At 51.2% G+C, this 15,313-nt stretch overlaps 1 protein-coding gene across 1 annotated transcript in view; it reads right to left on the reverse strand.

Moving 5' to 3' along the window:
• The window catches only part of LOC100756676 (sperm-associated antigen 1), a 57,470-nt gene that overhangs the window by 16,891 nt on the left and 25,266 nt on the right, over positions 1-15,313 (reverse strand). The window contains exons 9-11 of the mRNA XM_035449652.1: positions 9,510-9,669; positions 4,730-5,026; positions 4,171-4,270 (exon numbers count right to left, since the gene is read on the reverse strand). Coding sequence (XP_035305543.1) covers positions 4,171-4,270; positions 4,730-5,026; positions 9,510-9,669 — 557 coding nt within the window. The remainder of the gene's footprint in view (positions 1-4,170; positions 4,271-4,729; positions 5,027-9,509; positions 9,670-15,313) is intronic.

Genomic DNA, 15,313 nt, shown 5'->3' on the forward strand with positions numbered 1-15,313 from the left:
TGCTGGGGTTCACTGCCCAGCCGGTCTAGGTGAATCTGTAAGCAGTCAAGTCCAGAATCAGTGAGAGACTTTGTCCCCAAAGATAAAATGGAGAGTGAGAACAACACTGGATATTGACCTGGGACTTACACTTACACACACACACACACACACACACACACTTTGAAAGATAATTCTTAATTGCACCTTATCAAGTATTATAATATTTAATAAGGTGCCTTATTACTGAACCACAAGAACCTATGTGATGTTTTCTGGAGTCAGCTTTCTAACACTTTTTAGTGCATTATGATTTCATTGTAAAAAGGGGTCTGCTGTGGAACAATTTGCGCACACTGTAAATGTGTGTTACTCTCATTGGTTAACAAAGAGATGACTGGCCTACAGCTGGGCAGCAAGAGGCTGGGTGGGACAGCCAGACTAGGAGGACTCCGTGGGGGAGGAGGGCGGAGTCTTGGGAGTAGAGAGCAAGATCCAGAGGGAGGAGGAGATGGGCGTGCCCTACAGAGATAAGGTGCTGGGCCACATGGCAGAACATACATAAAAACATTTAAGTTGTAAGAGTTATTAACAAGTCTAAGCTAGCTGCCAAGCGTTTATAGTGAATAGTAAGTCTCTGTGTGGTTATTTGGGAGTGGTTTGTGGGACAGAGCTGACCGGTGGTCTCCACGAACAGCTCTGCCTACAGAATATCAGTAACAGACCCGAAGGGAATCGGGGACTAAACCTACCGCACTTTCTTATTCGTGAGTTTTTCATCTTGCACTGATTAGCCTGTAAAGTACTTTCAGTATCACTGAAGATAAATTTCATCTGTGAGACCAGAGAGGGCAAAGGTGTCCCTGACACACCCACCACGCCACCTCCATCATCCCCACTGGTGTTCATTGCTCTAGGAACCACACAGTCAAACTTGGGATCGAAAACCGATAGAATGGGACGCGAGATTCTTAGCACTTCCTAACGTAGGAAATGACAGGATTTAGCCTTTTTATTCTTTAACCGAAATCCTGAATGGATATGAGTTTATGAATGGAAATTCCATTAACGAGAAGAATCGTCCAACCATAAACACAGACAAGCGCTGAGAGCACCCACAGCAGAGCGCACCGTGGGGACAGGAGGCTGGCTACTCAGGCTAACAATGGTGACACTCATGAGTGTGGTCCCCCCCCCCCCCGCGTGCAAGTCTGTCGGGAGCAGAGGCAACTTCAGCCTATTTAAATATTCTAAATAGGAAGCTGCCCAGAGATGTGTGTGTGTACATATATGTGTGCATGTATGTATGCTCAAGTGTGTGTGTGCATGCTTGTGTGTGTGGTGTGTATGAGCATGCTCAAGTGTGCACGTGTGTACATGCTCATATGTGTGTGTGTGTGTGAATGCTCAAGTGTGCATCCTCAAGTGTGTGTGTGTGTGTGTGTACATGCTCATATGTGTGTGTGTGAATGCTCAAGTGTGCATCCTCAAGTGTGTGTGTGTGTGTGTGTGAATGCTCAAGTGTGCATCCTCAAGTGTGTGTGTGTGTGTGTGTGTGTACATGCTCATATGTGTGTGTGTGAATGCTCAAGTGTGCATCCTCAAGTGTGTGTGTGTGTGTGTGTGTGAATGCTCAAGTGTGCATCCTCAAGTGTGTGTGTGTGTGTGTGTACATGCTCATATGTGTGTGTGTGTGTGTGAATGCTCAAGCGTGCATCCTCAAGTGTGTGTGTGTGTGTGTACATGCTCATGTGTGTGTGTGTGTGTGTGTGTGTGTGTTCAAGTGTGTTGCTTAGGCATGATAGCCTCTTTGTGTCTTATGTGAGGCCCACACACTAAACTGTGGAGAAGCCATGGCGTGAAGCGGGAGTGGCCCCACAGCCTCTTGTACACCACCCTCCATTCCCAAGAGTGATTCTGCAAACAAACCTCTGGGAAACACTGCTGCTCCAAAGGTACACAGACATGTATTGTCGGGCTGGGGAGAGGGTTCAGTGGCTAGAACCTCTGCTGTTCTTGCAGAGGCCCTCAGCTTGATCCCACCCCACCCCCCACCCCTCCACCCCCGCATTGGGCAGCTCACGGCCACCTATAACTCCAGCTCCGGGGGATGCAACATCTCTCATCTCCTTGGGCACCCACACGGTGCCCACATGACTTAAATAAGTGCTTTGAAAGTCATTCTTAAAAACAGTATCTTCACGGGTTAAAAGTCTTTCCTTGTTTAAAATGTCTGGTTTGTTTTTTGTGTCAGGGTCTAATGTAGCCCCGGCTGGGCTCAGACTCTCCCAGTGGCTAAGGGTGACCTTCAGCTCCTAGGCCTCCACCTCCCGAGTGCTGGCATTACAGGTGTGAGCCGAGACTCCTGGCTTCTCTCTCAAGGTTTGACTTTATAAGAGCTTGTGGAACTCTTTGAAAAGCAAATATTAACTGAAAACTAAACCAACAAGGTTCCTGAAAAAACAAGCAAACAAACAAACAAAAAAAAACCATGTGCAGTCCTCGCTCATGCAGACTCACAGACGTCCGTATTTGGACATGCCCCTGAAACATGTCACGGTCTTTCTTCGGTTAAAGCAAGTCTCAGAGCATAAGCATCCCACGAGGCAGGTCTCCAGCCCGCCTGCTGGGACTCTCATCAGGTATCAGAGGGAAACACCTAAGTAGGTCGGCCTACACAGAGGTCAGCCCTGACTGGCAGAGCCACATTCCTGGGCTTAGAACACAGCTCAGGGGTCACTCTCCCTAAACTACTGCCCACCCCACTTCCCAGGGGCCCTCTGGCTGGAGTCCCCATCTTTGATTTCCTCAGGAGCAATACACGAGAAATAGGCACTGACACAGAAAGGATGCTCTCACTGCCATCACAGCACGCCTAGCTCATACATTCACGTGGCCCTCTCGGTCACAGGCAATGGTAGACATGTAACAGCCCCAGTGGGGAGAGCGCTCAGATTTGGGGCATCTGATTGTGTTCATGGCATTAGTGCTCGTACCACGACAGATTTCAGGCTACCCACCCGACATCAACTAGCTCATAAAATCCTGAAAACATGGCAGTTAACTAATGGGAACGAGCTCAACTGTGGGTGAGGACAGGTCACTCAAACCAAAATATAAACTCTGTTGGATTAAACTTTAGTTTGCAGTATTGGCAAAAACAGAAAACAAACCAACCCCCGAGGGCCACAGAACTTCTTTTTGACACTGGAGATGCAAACACTCCAAGCTGAATCTACGTCAGTAAGCTGACCAAGCCAACGGCAGAAACTGCTTGCCTTATAAACAGGGCTCATAAACCTACTGCTCAAACTAGAGCTTTCCATGGGGGAGAAAAGGTGTGAGCGTCTCTGAGTATACGGAACGGAGGAACGGACGGCAGGAGTACACCAGGCCTGTGTTAGTCCTCCCGGGACGCGGCTTATTGTTTTCAGATGTGCTGATAGTAACTGCTTGCCCAAGGGTTTATTACTTAGTGAATGGTAAAAGAAAAGAAAGTGTTTTCTTGGTGTGCATATATTCATGCAGCCAGGCAGTGCGGCGCTGCAGTGAATGCGTGGAGGGCCTGCAGTCGCAGCCAAGGGTGGGGACCAGTGTTCAGCCTGCTGATGACCAGGGGCCCTGGGGAAACCCACCGGGGAGGCCAGCAGCTGAGCGGGCGGGGTTTCAGGCGCAAAGTCGGGGCCAGACAGCGTGATCCGTATCTGGAAGGTGGTGGCAGAAGGAAGGCCTAGGGCAGGCGTGGTGACTACTGGAAGGAAGTGGTCCAGTGTGGGGAGCCAGGTGGTGCCAACAAGGGAGTTTATCTGAGGACGGCACTGAGTCATTGGAAGGCTGCTGGGGACAGACAACCTGTGCAAAATTCAGCAGAAGTTACCCTGGTGACAAGTGGCCCGAAACTAGTTATTAGGCATCACTGGGCACCCAGACAGAGAAGGGGGAGCAGGGGAAGGGAAAAGTTTGTATAATTCTCTATAGCTGTAATGTGTGTGTGTGTGTGTGTGTGTGTGTGTGTGTGTGTGTGTGTACTTAGGGATTTCCTACATTTTAGTTACCGTGCTTGTAACAGTCTTAGGGATCTAGGCTCTCACACAGAAAACTTAGAAGGCTGTTACACGTTGCCTCCTCCACGCTGCTGCTGCTGCTGTCACAGCCATCACTTGACAAAACCGGGGCGCGCCTGGCGTTTACCTGTTACAATCCTGGATGCAGCAGCTGCAGTTCCCTTCCTTGAGGTAGCACGCTGCTCTGTTTGAATACAAGATGCTCAGCTCGTCCACGCTTGCACCTCCTAAAACCGCATTGAACCCGGTTAAAAACCATTAGCAAAACCACGGCCGGTGGCTCGCTCGCTGCTCGCTCTCCGCACGCGCGTGTGGCACTGCAGTGGGTCCCACAGCCTGCTCGCCCTGCAGATCTCCGCCCTGCGCCCTGCGGAGGAGCTGTCCCCGCACCAGCCGCCCGCCCGGGGAGGGGAAGGAACGGGAGGGGACGGGAGGGCAGGGACCCGTGCAAACCTGCCGGGCCGGCACAGGCTCCGGCTCTGCATTCCTCCCGGTGTTGCTCACGTCGGTCAGGTGGCGCGGTGAACTAGTCACCGGGAAGGAATGCGGGGCCGGTGCCTGTCACCTCGGCTTCTGTCCCCAGCCCCGGCCAGCCCCGGCCAGCCCCGGCCGGCGGGGGGGGGAGAGCAGCCGAGGACCCCGCGGTGGTGGGCGAGCGGGCGGGCGGCGGCAAGCGGCTCTCCTACCTGCCGGTTCCAGCTGCGCTATCGCCGCCGAGTACTGCGCGGCCGCCTGGGCGAACTGCCCGCAGCGGAACAGCTCGTTGCCGCGGCTCCTGAGGTCGCCGGGACCGTCGGGGGCTCGGGGCTCCCCGGGCTGCGGGGTGTCGCCGCCTCCGGACGTCGTCGTCGCCACCGGCTCCCGCGGGCCTCCCCGCTGCTCGGCTCGGGGCCCCGGGGTCGGGGTCCGGCCCCGCCGCGACCGCCGGCTGCCCTCGCTCCGGCCCAGCAGCTTCCTCGGGATGTTGTTGCCCATGGCGCCGGCTGCAGGGAAGGGCGAGCGGGAGGTGAGAGCATCATCCCCGGGCCCGCGATCCGGCCCGGCCGGTGCGGGAGGCGCCACCCCGCGGGCGGAGTCCCAGCTCCCCGCCGCCCCGAGTGGGCGTCCTGCCCGCCCGCCCGCCCCCGCCCGCCCGGCCCCAGCATCCCCGAGGACCCGGTCCAGCGCCCATCTGCAAGGAGCCGGCCCGAGATGATTAACTCCTCAACCGCTCCAGGGCAGGCGACTGCGAGCTGGCCTTTCAAAGCCATCCCTGTTCCCTGTCCAGGTAGAGCTTGCATTCATTCGCCACGTAGGAATGAATGAATGGATGGATGGATGGATGGATGGATGAATGAATGAATGAATGAATGAATGAATGAATGAATGAAGTCACTAGAACTTGACCCTCGCGGTGAGGACTATGCCCAAGTGTCTGGGAACTAGGAGAAAAAGGTCATTTGAAAGATAAAGTCAAAGTGATTTTTTTTTCTCCCCAATTCCTTTCGAAAACGAATTCAGAAAAAAAAAATCATACAAAGTATTTAGGGCTTTAATGAGGCCCTAAAAATAGTCAACTTTCCGCTCATGGCTGGATGTGGTGGCGCGCATGTCTATAATCACAGCCCTTGGAGGATATGACAAATTCCTGGCCAGCATGGACTACCTAAGGGGACCCTGTCTCAAAAAAATAAAAACAGAACGGTGAATTTTCCACTCAAAGGAAAAAAAAAAACTTCTTGGAATTCAACTGCAAGTTTCAGGCATTAATAACTTGATTCTAGTGTTAAATATGAAAATGGTATGCTCTCCACTTGTGGGATACTTAAAGCATTGACAAGTATGCCAAAGCGCTGCTTTAAGAAAAAATTAAAAAAGGCCTTTAAGCCTGGTGGTGCCTGCTGGAGGCAGAGGCAGGCAGATCTCTGCCAGGCACCCAGGGGTGTATACTGAGACATTGTCTCAGACAAACAGAAACCATAGACACCCGAGTTCCCACGTCTCCTCTGTTTAACAATTTCTAATCCAAATTTTCCTGGCTGTATTTTTCATCATCTTTATAAAGAAAGGCCAAGATCTGAGACAGCAGAGAAAACTACAGTTTATCTCATGAAAACCCATGGTCACTGATCACCTGTTCACAGGTAGTGAAATCCCTCCCTCCCTCCTTCCCTCCCTCTCTTCCTTCTCCCCCTCCTCCCCCCTCCTCCTCCTCCCTCCCTCTCTTCCTTCTCCCCCTCCTCCCTCCTTACCTCCTCCCCCTTTTTTCAGACAGATACTCATGTTGTAGCCCAGGCTGGCCTGGTACTCAGGATAACTCTCCTGCCTCAGCCTTCTGAATATTAGAGATTACAGGTTTGAGCCACCGTACTCAAATACAAGTTTTTTTTTTTTTAATCCAATTTGAGTCAGCAACCAAAAGAGGCTCTGTTATTATAACAGAAAAGATTATGTGTAATCTCAGTTAATCACAAGACTGGTGAAGCTACTACTAAAGTCCTCCCCCTGAAGTCAACGGGTGTGAGTACAAACTGGTGTAAAAAGTGGACAGAAAGAGCGATGGGAATGGGAAAGGAAGGAGGCTTGGTGCCCCTGCTGGCTGAGAATTAAATAAATAAATAAATAAATAAATAAATAAATAAATAAATAAAAATAAATCACATGAATAAGGCTATGAGCCGTGTTTACACTCAAAACATGTCTGAATTGTGGCCTGTGCATGGTGACGAGTCCTTCAACCTTCTGACCCATTTTTATCTTTCCAGCCTGTAAAACCGGTTAGATGAACTCCATACAGTACCTCATATACCCTCTGGTACTAAGGACATGTTCCTAAGACAAAAGGTATGCTACATTTTCTCTTGACCCCTAACTCCTCTAAACAACCTTCAAGGGCCACCCAGTTCTCTGCAGGGCTGTGGGCAAGACACTCTCACGGGACTGAGTGTCTTCAGAAGCCAGCGTCACCGTCCTTTTCTCAACCTCCTACCTCTCCTTGCCTGCCTTCCCATTTCCTGTGCTTACATCTGTATTAAAACCTTTTCTTAATAAACTCAACTTCTGCCTCACACTGACAGCTCTAGGAAGTCTTCCCTGCTGTGAGACCAGACTATCTGCTGCCCCCAGGGGAGGCCAATGAGGAGAGCCTCTGGCCGCACAGCTCACCAGGGGAGCTGTGTCCCCTGCAGCCTTGCCAGCAGAGATGGGGTGGGGAGGGGGTTAGCATTATTTTGTCCCTCTGTGTGGTGTTCCCTCATGTCTGACCGAAATAACTACAGATGGCTTTTTTACAGGGGTCAAAGCCTTAACATGTATCTTCATCAATTCTCACTTTACAAGAGAAGGCAGGAGACAGACACAAGGAATCATATCTCAGTTACAGAGAGGCTAGCCCAGCTGGCGTTCGAGATGCCTGAGTAACTCTCCATGTCTACGGAAAGGTACACACAGGGGCCTGTGAGTCCTACAGGGAACTCCATTACTGACGGACAATGCTGGTGGACCGTCAGGAGGCGGTGTCATAAAGAGACACCTAAAGGGTCACCAAATGGTGGGTGTGGGTGCAGTCCCAGACCCCCCCGCCCCGGGATCCCTGGAGAAATGCACCTAAAGGAGAAGCCCAGAAGTCTCTTGAGGAGATGGAAGAGTGTCTCAGGTGACAGAAGCAGGGACCTGGCCTGACTCGGAAACCAGGGGGATTCGGGACAAAAGGGGCCAGCAGTAAGACCTCGGATGTAGTGGAGACACAAGAAAGTCTTAACAAAACACTTACGGTCCGGCAGAACAACACACTAAAAAGATCACACACCATGACTAAGAGTGCTGTATCTGAAGAATGAAAAGGTAGGGGGTGGAGAGATGGCTCAGCGGTTAAGAGCCCTGGCCGCCCCTGTGGAGGACCCAAGTTCAGTTCCCTGCACCCACATGGCGGTTCACAACCATCCATCGCTCCATGTCCACGGGGATCTGACACCCCCTGAGGGTATGTGTGTGGTATACTTACATACATGCAAACAAAACACTTATAAAGAAATTTTCAAAAGAATAAAAGGATAGTTCCACATTAGAAAACCATTCCATCGCAAACCAGACATAGTGGTGCATGCCTGCCATCCCAGCACTCAGAAGGCAGGGGTAGGAGGTCTCAAGTTCCAGGCCAGCACGGCCTACACAGCAAGACCCTGTTTCGAGACTGGGCTCTTGTGGCCTAAGCTGCAGATGAGGAGGGAAACTGCGAACTTCTGATCCACACCTTCCTCCACCTCCCAGCTGCTGGGACCGCAGACAAAAGTCACCACGCCAGGCTGGGTGCTCACTTTCCCTGACTGTGACGAGACAGCACGGAAGCCCGGCAGCCAGTCATGCCGTGACAACCATTTCTAACAATCTATCCTGCTAGGGAAGCAGAGAGACAAACAGATGGGCAAGCTCTGAGGGGAAGCCCGGGAACTCCGACCAACCGGCAGGTATTTCTTAGTACAAGATCTACAGAGCCGAGGGAGAAGGGCAGGAGAAAAAAAAAAAAACCTGAGTGTCTAACCGCAGCCTCTAACACGGGGCAGGTATTCAGCAGTTGTCACTTGTGAAGTTAACACTGTGCCTTATGTGGTACCTCAGTCTGACAGGCTACTTCTTAACCAGTGACTTACTCATCACAGAGGCACCCAAGGGCACCCGAAACAACGCAGCCTATTCCCATCGCTCTTGGTCGCCCACCACAAAAGAGATGGGGAGACCCTGTCGCCCAAGGCACCGTACATGTTGGCTGCAGACGGTGACCGGGGAGTCTTCCCTGAAGGCTAGCCTCCACAGTGCTGGAAGGTGCTAGGTCCTGCATGCTACAACACCAACCTGCAAAGCAGTTTGTGCTCCCTAGCGCAACCGAGGCAAGACTACTTATGGGGGTCACCAACCATTCCCTTGATGGGGTTTGCGGTCTGTTCCATAGTAGGGAATACGTGCATGACAGTGTAAATAGGGTGAAAATCCATGAGTACGAACTCATAGGCTCCAGGGAGAGAACCTACCAATATCTTCTTGTAAATATTCATGTTGAACCGGCGTTGGTGGCGCACACCTTTAATCCTAGCACTCGGGAGGCAGAGGCAGGTGGATCTTCGTGAGTTCGAGGCCAGCCTGGTCTACAGAGCGAGTTCCAGGGCAGCCAGGGCTACACAGAGAAAGCTTGTCTCGAAAAAACAACTCCCCGCTCCCCCTCCTCAGCTGGTCAAAGCCCTGGTACCAAGTCTGACACCCCGAGTTCAACCCCAGGACTCATGCACAGCTGTCCTCTGACCTCCACACGTGTGCCCCTACCCGGCATGTAAAACACGATTGTAAAATAAATTTAAAAAGAAAAGCAGGGCTGAACTTGACCGGAGACTTTAAGGTAAAGCTAGAGCAAAGTTCGGGAAACCAGCAGTTTCCTCAAGCAGCCTCGTGATGGAAACAGCAGTTCGCAATAACCAGAAAGAAGAGACGTCTCACCTGTGTCTCCACCACCGTCTTCAGGTTTATCTCTGCTTTGCTTTTCACCTTCATCCCCCGAGCTCTCCACTTCCTCAATAACCATCCTTTTCCCTTGGGTTTGGGGCTCAGAGGCAGACTCTGGTTTCTTCAGATCGCTTTCAATCTCTGACAGGATTTTCTGTAACATAATCGTTTTTCTTTTAATAAAGAACACAATCATTTGTTTTTCCCAGGGATGGCCCCTGTTCCCACTGTTAGGCGTCCCACAAGGAGACCAAGCTACACAACTAACATATACGCAGAGGGCCTAGGTCAGTCCCACTCGGGCTCCCTGGTTGTCAGTTCAGTCCTGTGAGCCCAGGTTAGTTGATTCTGTTGCTGTTGGGTTTTTTTCTCTTCTTTTTTTTTTTTTTTAATTACTGTTGCCTTTTAAGCTACGGCTATCCTATTCAGCAACTGCAACTCCGTGGCTACCAGCAGTGGCTAGGCCACCAAAACTGAAGCCAATTCCCACAGGCACCGGATCTTTGGAAGCTACTGGGGAAGCTTACTCAAATCTCTGTCCCGCTAACGAACTCAAGATTCGTTAGCGGGAATCCGGCTTCCCAGAGACGCTGAATAGCAAGCGGCTCACCTACCTAACCTCTTCCGAGGCTCCCAAGAAGCCCTTGCACTCAGTCAGTCTCACCCCTGGTTATGGCCCCTTCTCCACCTGGCTCCTCCCTAGAGCTTCCTGTCAGCCAGTTGCTGACCCAGCCTCCTGACCGCAGGTGAATTTTATTTCATCAAACCCATCTCTGCATCATTAAACAAACGTCCCACAGCATAAACAAAAGTAACGAGCCTTAAGATAACATTCTACAGCGCATCAAAGTCATTCTCTTCAGTAAGAATATGAGGCTACTTTAAAATGAACAAGCAGAAGACTTTAAAACTCATCTAGTTTCCTTTTTACAACAATTTCATCGTTTTATCTGGTTAAAATGACTTACGCCCACCGTAAAATAGGCAAACTGATAAATGAACCGTGAATAACAAAATAACAGTAATAACAACAACAAAGTGGGGCTACAGACAGCTCATCAGTTAAGAGCACTGACTGCTCGTGCAGACGACCTGGGTTCAATTCCCAGCTCCCACGTGTCTGCTCGCGACCATCTGTGACTGCAGTTCTTGGAGCTCTGGCGCCCTCTTCTGGCTGCTCGGGCATTGAGCACTCGGGCGCAGCCATGACGTCAAACACCGAACACGCACAGAACACATTGAGAAGGAAAACAGCCGGGCTCCTCCCTCCCACTTAACAAGAGTGACACTTTGATGAGCTTCCAGATGTTTCTGTGTGCACACTCAGAGATGAGTGCACACTCACAGAGATGAGTGCACACTCACAGAGATGCGTGCACACTCGCAGAGATGAGTGCACACTCGCAGAGATGAGTGCACACTCAGAGATGTGTGCACACTCACAGAGATGTGCACACTCACAGAGATGAGTGCACACTCACAGAGATGAGTGCACACTCGCAGAGATGAGTGCACACTCGCAGAGATGAGTGCACACTCGCAGAGATGAGTGCACACTCGCAGAGATGTGTGCACACTTGCAGAGATGTGTGCACACTCGCAGAGATGTGTGAACACTCAAAGATGTGTGCACTCTCACAGAGATGTGTTCACTCACAGAGATGTGTGCACTCACAGAGATGTCTGCACACTCACAGAGATGTGTGCACTCGCAGAGATGGGTGCACACTCGCAGAGATGTGTGCACACTCACAGAGATGAGTGCACACTCACAGAGATGTCTGCACACTCGCGGAGATGTGTGCACACTCGCAGAGATGTGTGCACTCACAGAGATGTGTTCACTCACAGAGATGTCTGCACACTCACAGAGATGTGTGCACTCGCAGAGATGGGTGCACACTCGCAGAGATGTGTGCACTCTCACAGAGATGTGTGCACTCGCAGAGATGGGTGCACACTCGCAGAGATGTGTTCACTCACAGAGATGTGTTCACTCACAGAGATGTCTGCACACTCGCAGAGATGTCTGCACACTCACAGAGATGTGTGCACACTCACAGAGATGTGTGCACTCGCAGAGATGTGTGCACACTCACAGAGATGAGTGCACACTCACAGAGATGTGCACACTCGCGGAGATGTGTGCACACTCGCAGAGATGTGTGCACTCACAGAGATGTGTTCACTCACAGAGATGTCTGCACACTCACAGAGATGTGTGCACTCTCGCAGAGATGTGTGCACTCGCAGAGATGGGTGCACACTCGCAGAGATGGGTGCACACTCGCAGAGATGTGTTCACTCACAGAGATGTGTTCACTCACAGAGATGTCTGCACACTCGCAGAGATGTCTGCACACTCACAGAGATGAGTGCACACTCGCAGAGATGTGTGCACACTCACAGAGATGAGTGCACACTCGCAGAGATGTGTGCACACTCACAGAGATGAGTGCACACTCGCAGAGATGAGTGCACACTCGCAGAGATGTGTGCACACTCAGAGATGTGTTCACTCACAGAGATGTGTTCACTCACAGAGATGTCTGCACACTCGCAGAGATGGGTGCACACTCGCAGAGATGGGTGCACACTCGCAGAGATGTGTGCACACTCAGAGATGAGTGCATACTCGCAGAGATGTATACACTCGCAGAGATGTGTGCACACTCGCAGAGATGTGTGCACACTCGCAGAGATGGGTGCACACTCGCAGAGATGTGTGCACACTCGCAGGGATGTGTGCACACTCGCAGAGATGTATACACTCGCAGAGATGTGTGCACACTCGCAGAGATGTGTGCACTCTCACAGAGATGTCTGCACACTCACAGAGATGTGTGCACACTCGCAGAGATGTGTGCACACTCGCAGAGATGTGTGCACACTCACAGGGATGTGTGCACACTCGCAGAGATGTATGCACACTCGCAGAGATGTGTGCACACTCGCAGAGATGTGTGCACACTCAGAGATGTGTTCACTCACAGAGATGTGTTCACTCACAGAGATGGGTGCACACTCGCAGAGATGGGTGCACACTCGCAGAGATGTGTGCACACTCGCAGGGATGTGTGCACACTCAGAGATGTGTGCACACTCAGAGATGTATACACTCTCGCAGAGATGGGTGCACACTCGCAGAGATGGGTGCACACTCGCAGAGATGGGTGCACACTCGCAGAGATGTGTGCACACTCGCAGGGATGTGTGCACACTCGCAGAGATGTATACACTTGCAGAGATGTGTGCACACTCGCAGAGATGTGTGCACACTCGCAGAGATGTGTGCACACTTGCAGAGATGTGTGCACACTCAGAGATGTGTGCACTCTCACAGAGATGTCTGCACACTCACAGAGATGTGTGCACACTCACAGGGATGTGTGCACACTCGCAGAGATGTGTGCACATTCACAGGGATGTGTGCACACTCGCAGAGATGTGTGCACACTCACAGAGATGTGTTCACTCACAGAGATGTCTGCACACTCGCAGAGATGTGTTCAGTCAGAGATGAGTGCAGTCTCACAGAGATGTGTGCACACTCGCAGAGATGTGTGCACACTTGCAGAGATGTGTGCACACTCAGAGATGTGTGCACTCTCACAGAGATGTCTGCACACTCACAGAGATGTGTGCACACTCACAGGGATGTGTGCACACTCGCAGAGATGTGTGCACATTCACAGAGATGTGTGCACACTCACAGAGATGTGTTTACTCACAGAGATGTGTTCACTCACAGAGATGTCTGCACACTTGCAGAGATGTGTGCACACTCGCAGAGATGTGTTCAGTCAGAGATGAGTGCAGTCTCACAGAGATGTGTGCACTCACAGAGATGGGTGCACACTCACAGAGATGGGTGCACACTCACAGAGATGGGTGCACACTCACAGAGATGTCTGTACACTCACAGAGATGTGTGCACACTCACAGGGATGTGTGCACACTCGCAGAGATGTGTGCACTCACAGAGATGGGTGCACACTCACAGAGATGGGTGCACTCTCACAGAGATGTGTTCACTCACAGAGATGAGTGCACTCTCACAGAGATGTGTGCACACTCACAGAGATGGGTGCACACTCACAGAGATGTGTTCACTCACAGAGATGAGTGCACTCTCACAGAGATGTGTTCACTCACAGAGATGTGTTCACTCACAGAGATGTCTGCACACTGACAGAGATGTGTGCACACTCAGAGATGTGTGCACACTCGCAGAGATGTGTGCACACTCACAGAGATGAGTGCACACTCACAGAGATGTGTTCAGTCAGAGATGAGTGCAGTCTCACAGAGATGTGTGCACACTCACAGAGATGGGTGCACTCTCACAGAGATGTGTTCACTCACAGGGATGTGTGCACACTCACAGATATGGGTGCACACTCACAGAGATGTGTGCACACTCACAGAGATGGGTGCACTCTCACAGAGATGTGTTCACTCACAGAGATGAGTGCACACTCACAGAGATGTGTTCAGTCAGAGATGAGTGCAGTCTCACAGAGATGTGTGCACACTCACAGAGATGGGTGCACTCTCACAGAGATGTGCACACTCGCAGAGATGTGTGCACACTCACAGAGATGAGTGCACACTCACAGAGATGTGTTCAGTCAGAGATGAGTGCAGTCTCACAGAGATGTGTGCACACTCACAGAGATGGGTGCACTCTCACAGAGATGTGTTCACTCACAGAGATGAGTGCACTCTCACAGAGATGTGTGCACACAGGGCTGTGGAGGATAGTGTTCTAAGTTCTGAGATATTTTATGCCATCAAAGAGAAAACCATGTGTACAGTTCCTCCCCATTGAGTGTTTTAGAATTATTTTATTTGGTGCTGTGACAGTGTATGCCACATGCACGCTGGTGTCTGCAGAGGTCAGAAGAGGGTGCGATCCCCTGCGGCTTGAGTTACAAGGAACTCTGCCTCATGTTCCTTCATACACGCCGTGTGCGTGTGCGTGTGCGTGTGCGTGTGGTGTGTGTGGTGTGTGTGTGTGTGTAGGTGGTTGAAATCCTAAAATTTGGATTCCTCAGTCATCATGCAGAGCCGGGTCACTCTGTAAGATCACTGTGGGGCTTGGGAACAAGGGGGACACGGTGATTGTGAGTAAAAGCCCCTCCTGTCTGACTGAAGATACACAGTGGCGGTTCGAATGAGAAAGGCCCCACAGGCTCATATTTGAACACTTGGTCCCTCCTTGGTGGATCTGTTCTGGGAAGGATTAGGAGGGGGTGTGTCACTGGGGGTGGGCTTTGAGGAGTCCACATCCCTATTGGCTGGTTGTGGATAATATGCAAGCTCTAGCTCTCTGAGCACTCCCGGCACTTGGGAGGCAGAGATGTGCAGATCTCTAAGTTCCAGGACAGCCTGGTCTACAGAGTGAGTTACAGGACAGCCAGGGCTACACAGAGAAATGCTGTCTTCAAAAAAAAACAAATAAAAGACAGAAAACAAAGATATACGCGCTAGGCTATTGCCCCAGCGCCATGCCTGCCGGTTTTCGTGCTCCCCACCACGATGGTCATGGACTCACCTCTGAAACCGTAAGCCAGCCCTCAGTTAAATATAAGTTGCCTTGGTCATGGTGTGTCTCCACAGCAGTAACGAAGCAGTAACGAGCAGTAACGAAGACAGATACTTACGTGTGCCACTGAAGCCACTGAAATTTCCTATCTTTCCTGGGGCTTGGCAGTTACGCTGATCCACTCAGGGAGCACTGCTACCAGCGCCATGCTCACCATGCTAACATCATCCTGTGTGGCCTCGGTGCTCAC

This window comes from Cricetulus griseus, chromosome 10 (genome assembly GCF_003668045.3).
Source record: "Cricetulus griseus strain 17A/GY chromosome 10, alternate assembly CriGri-PICRH-1.0, whole genome shotgun sequence".
Lineage (NCBI taxonomy): Eukaryota > Metazoa > Chordata > Mammalia > Rodentia > Cricetidae > Cricetulus > Cricetulus griseus.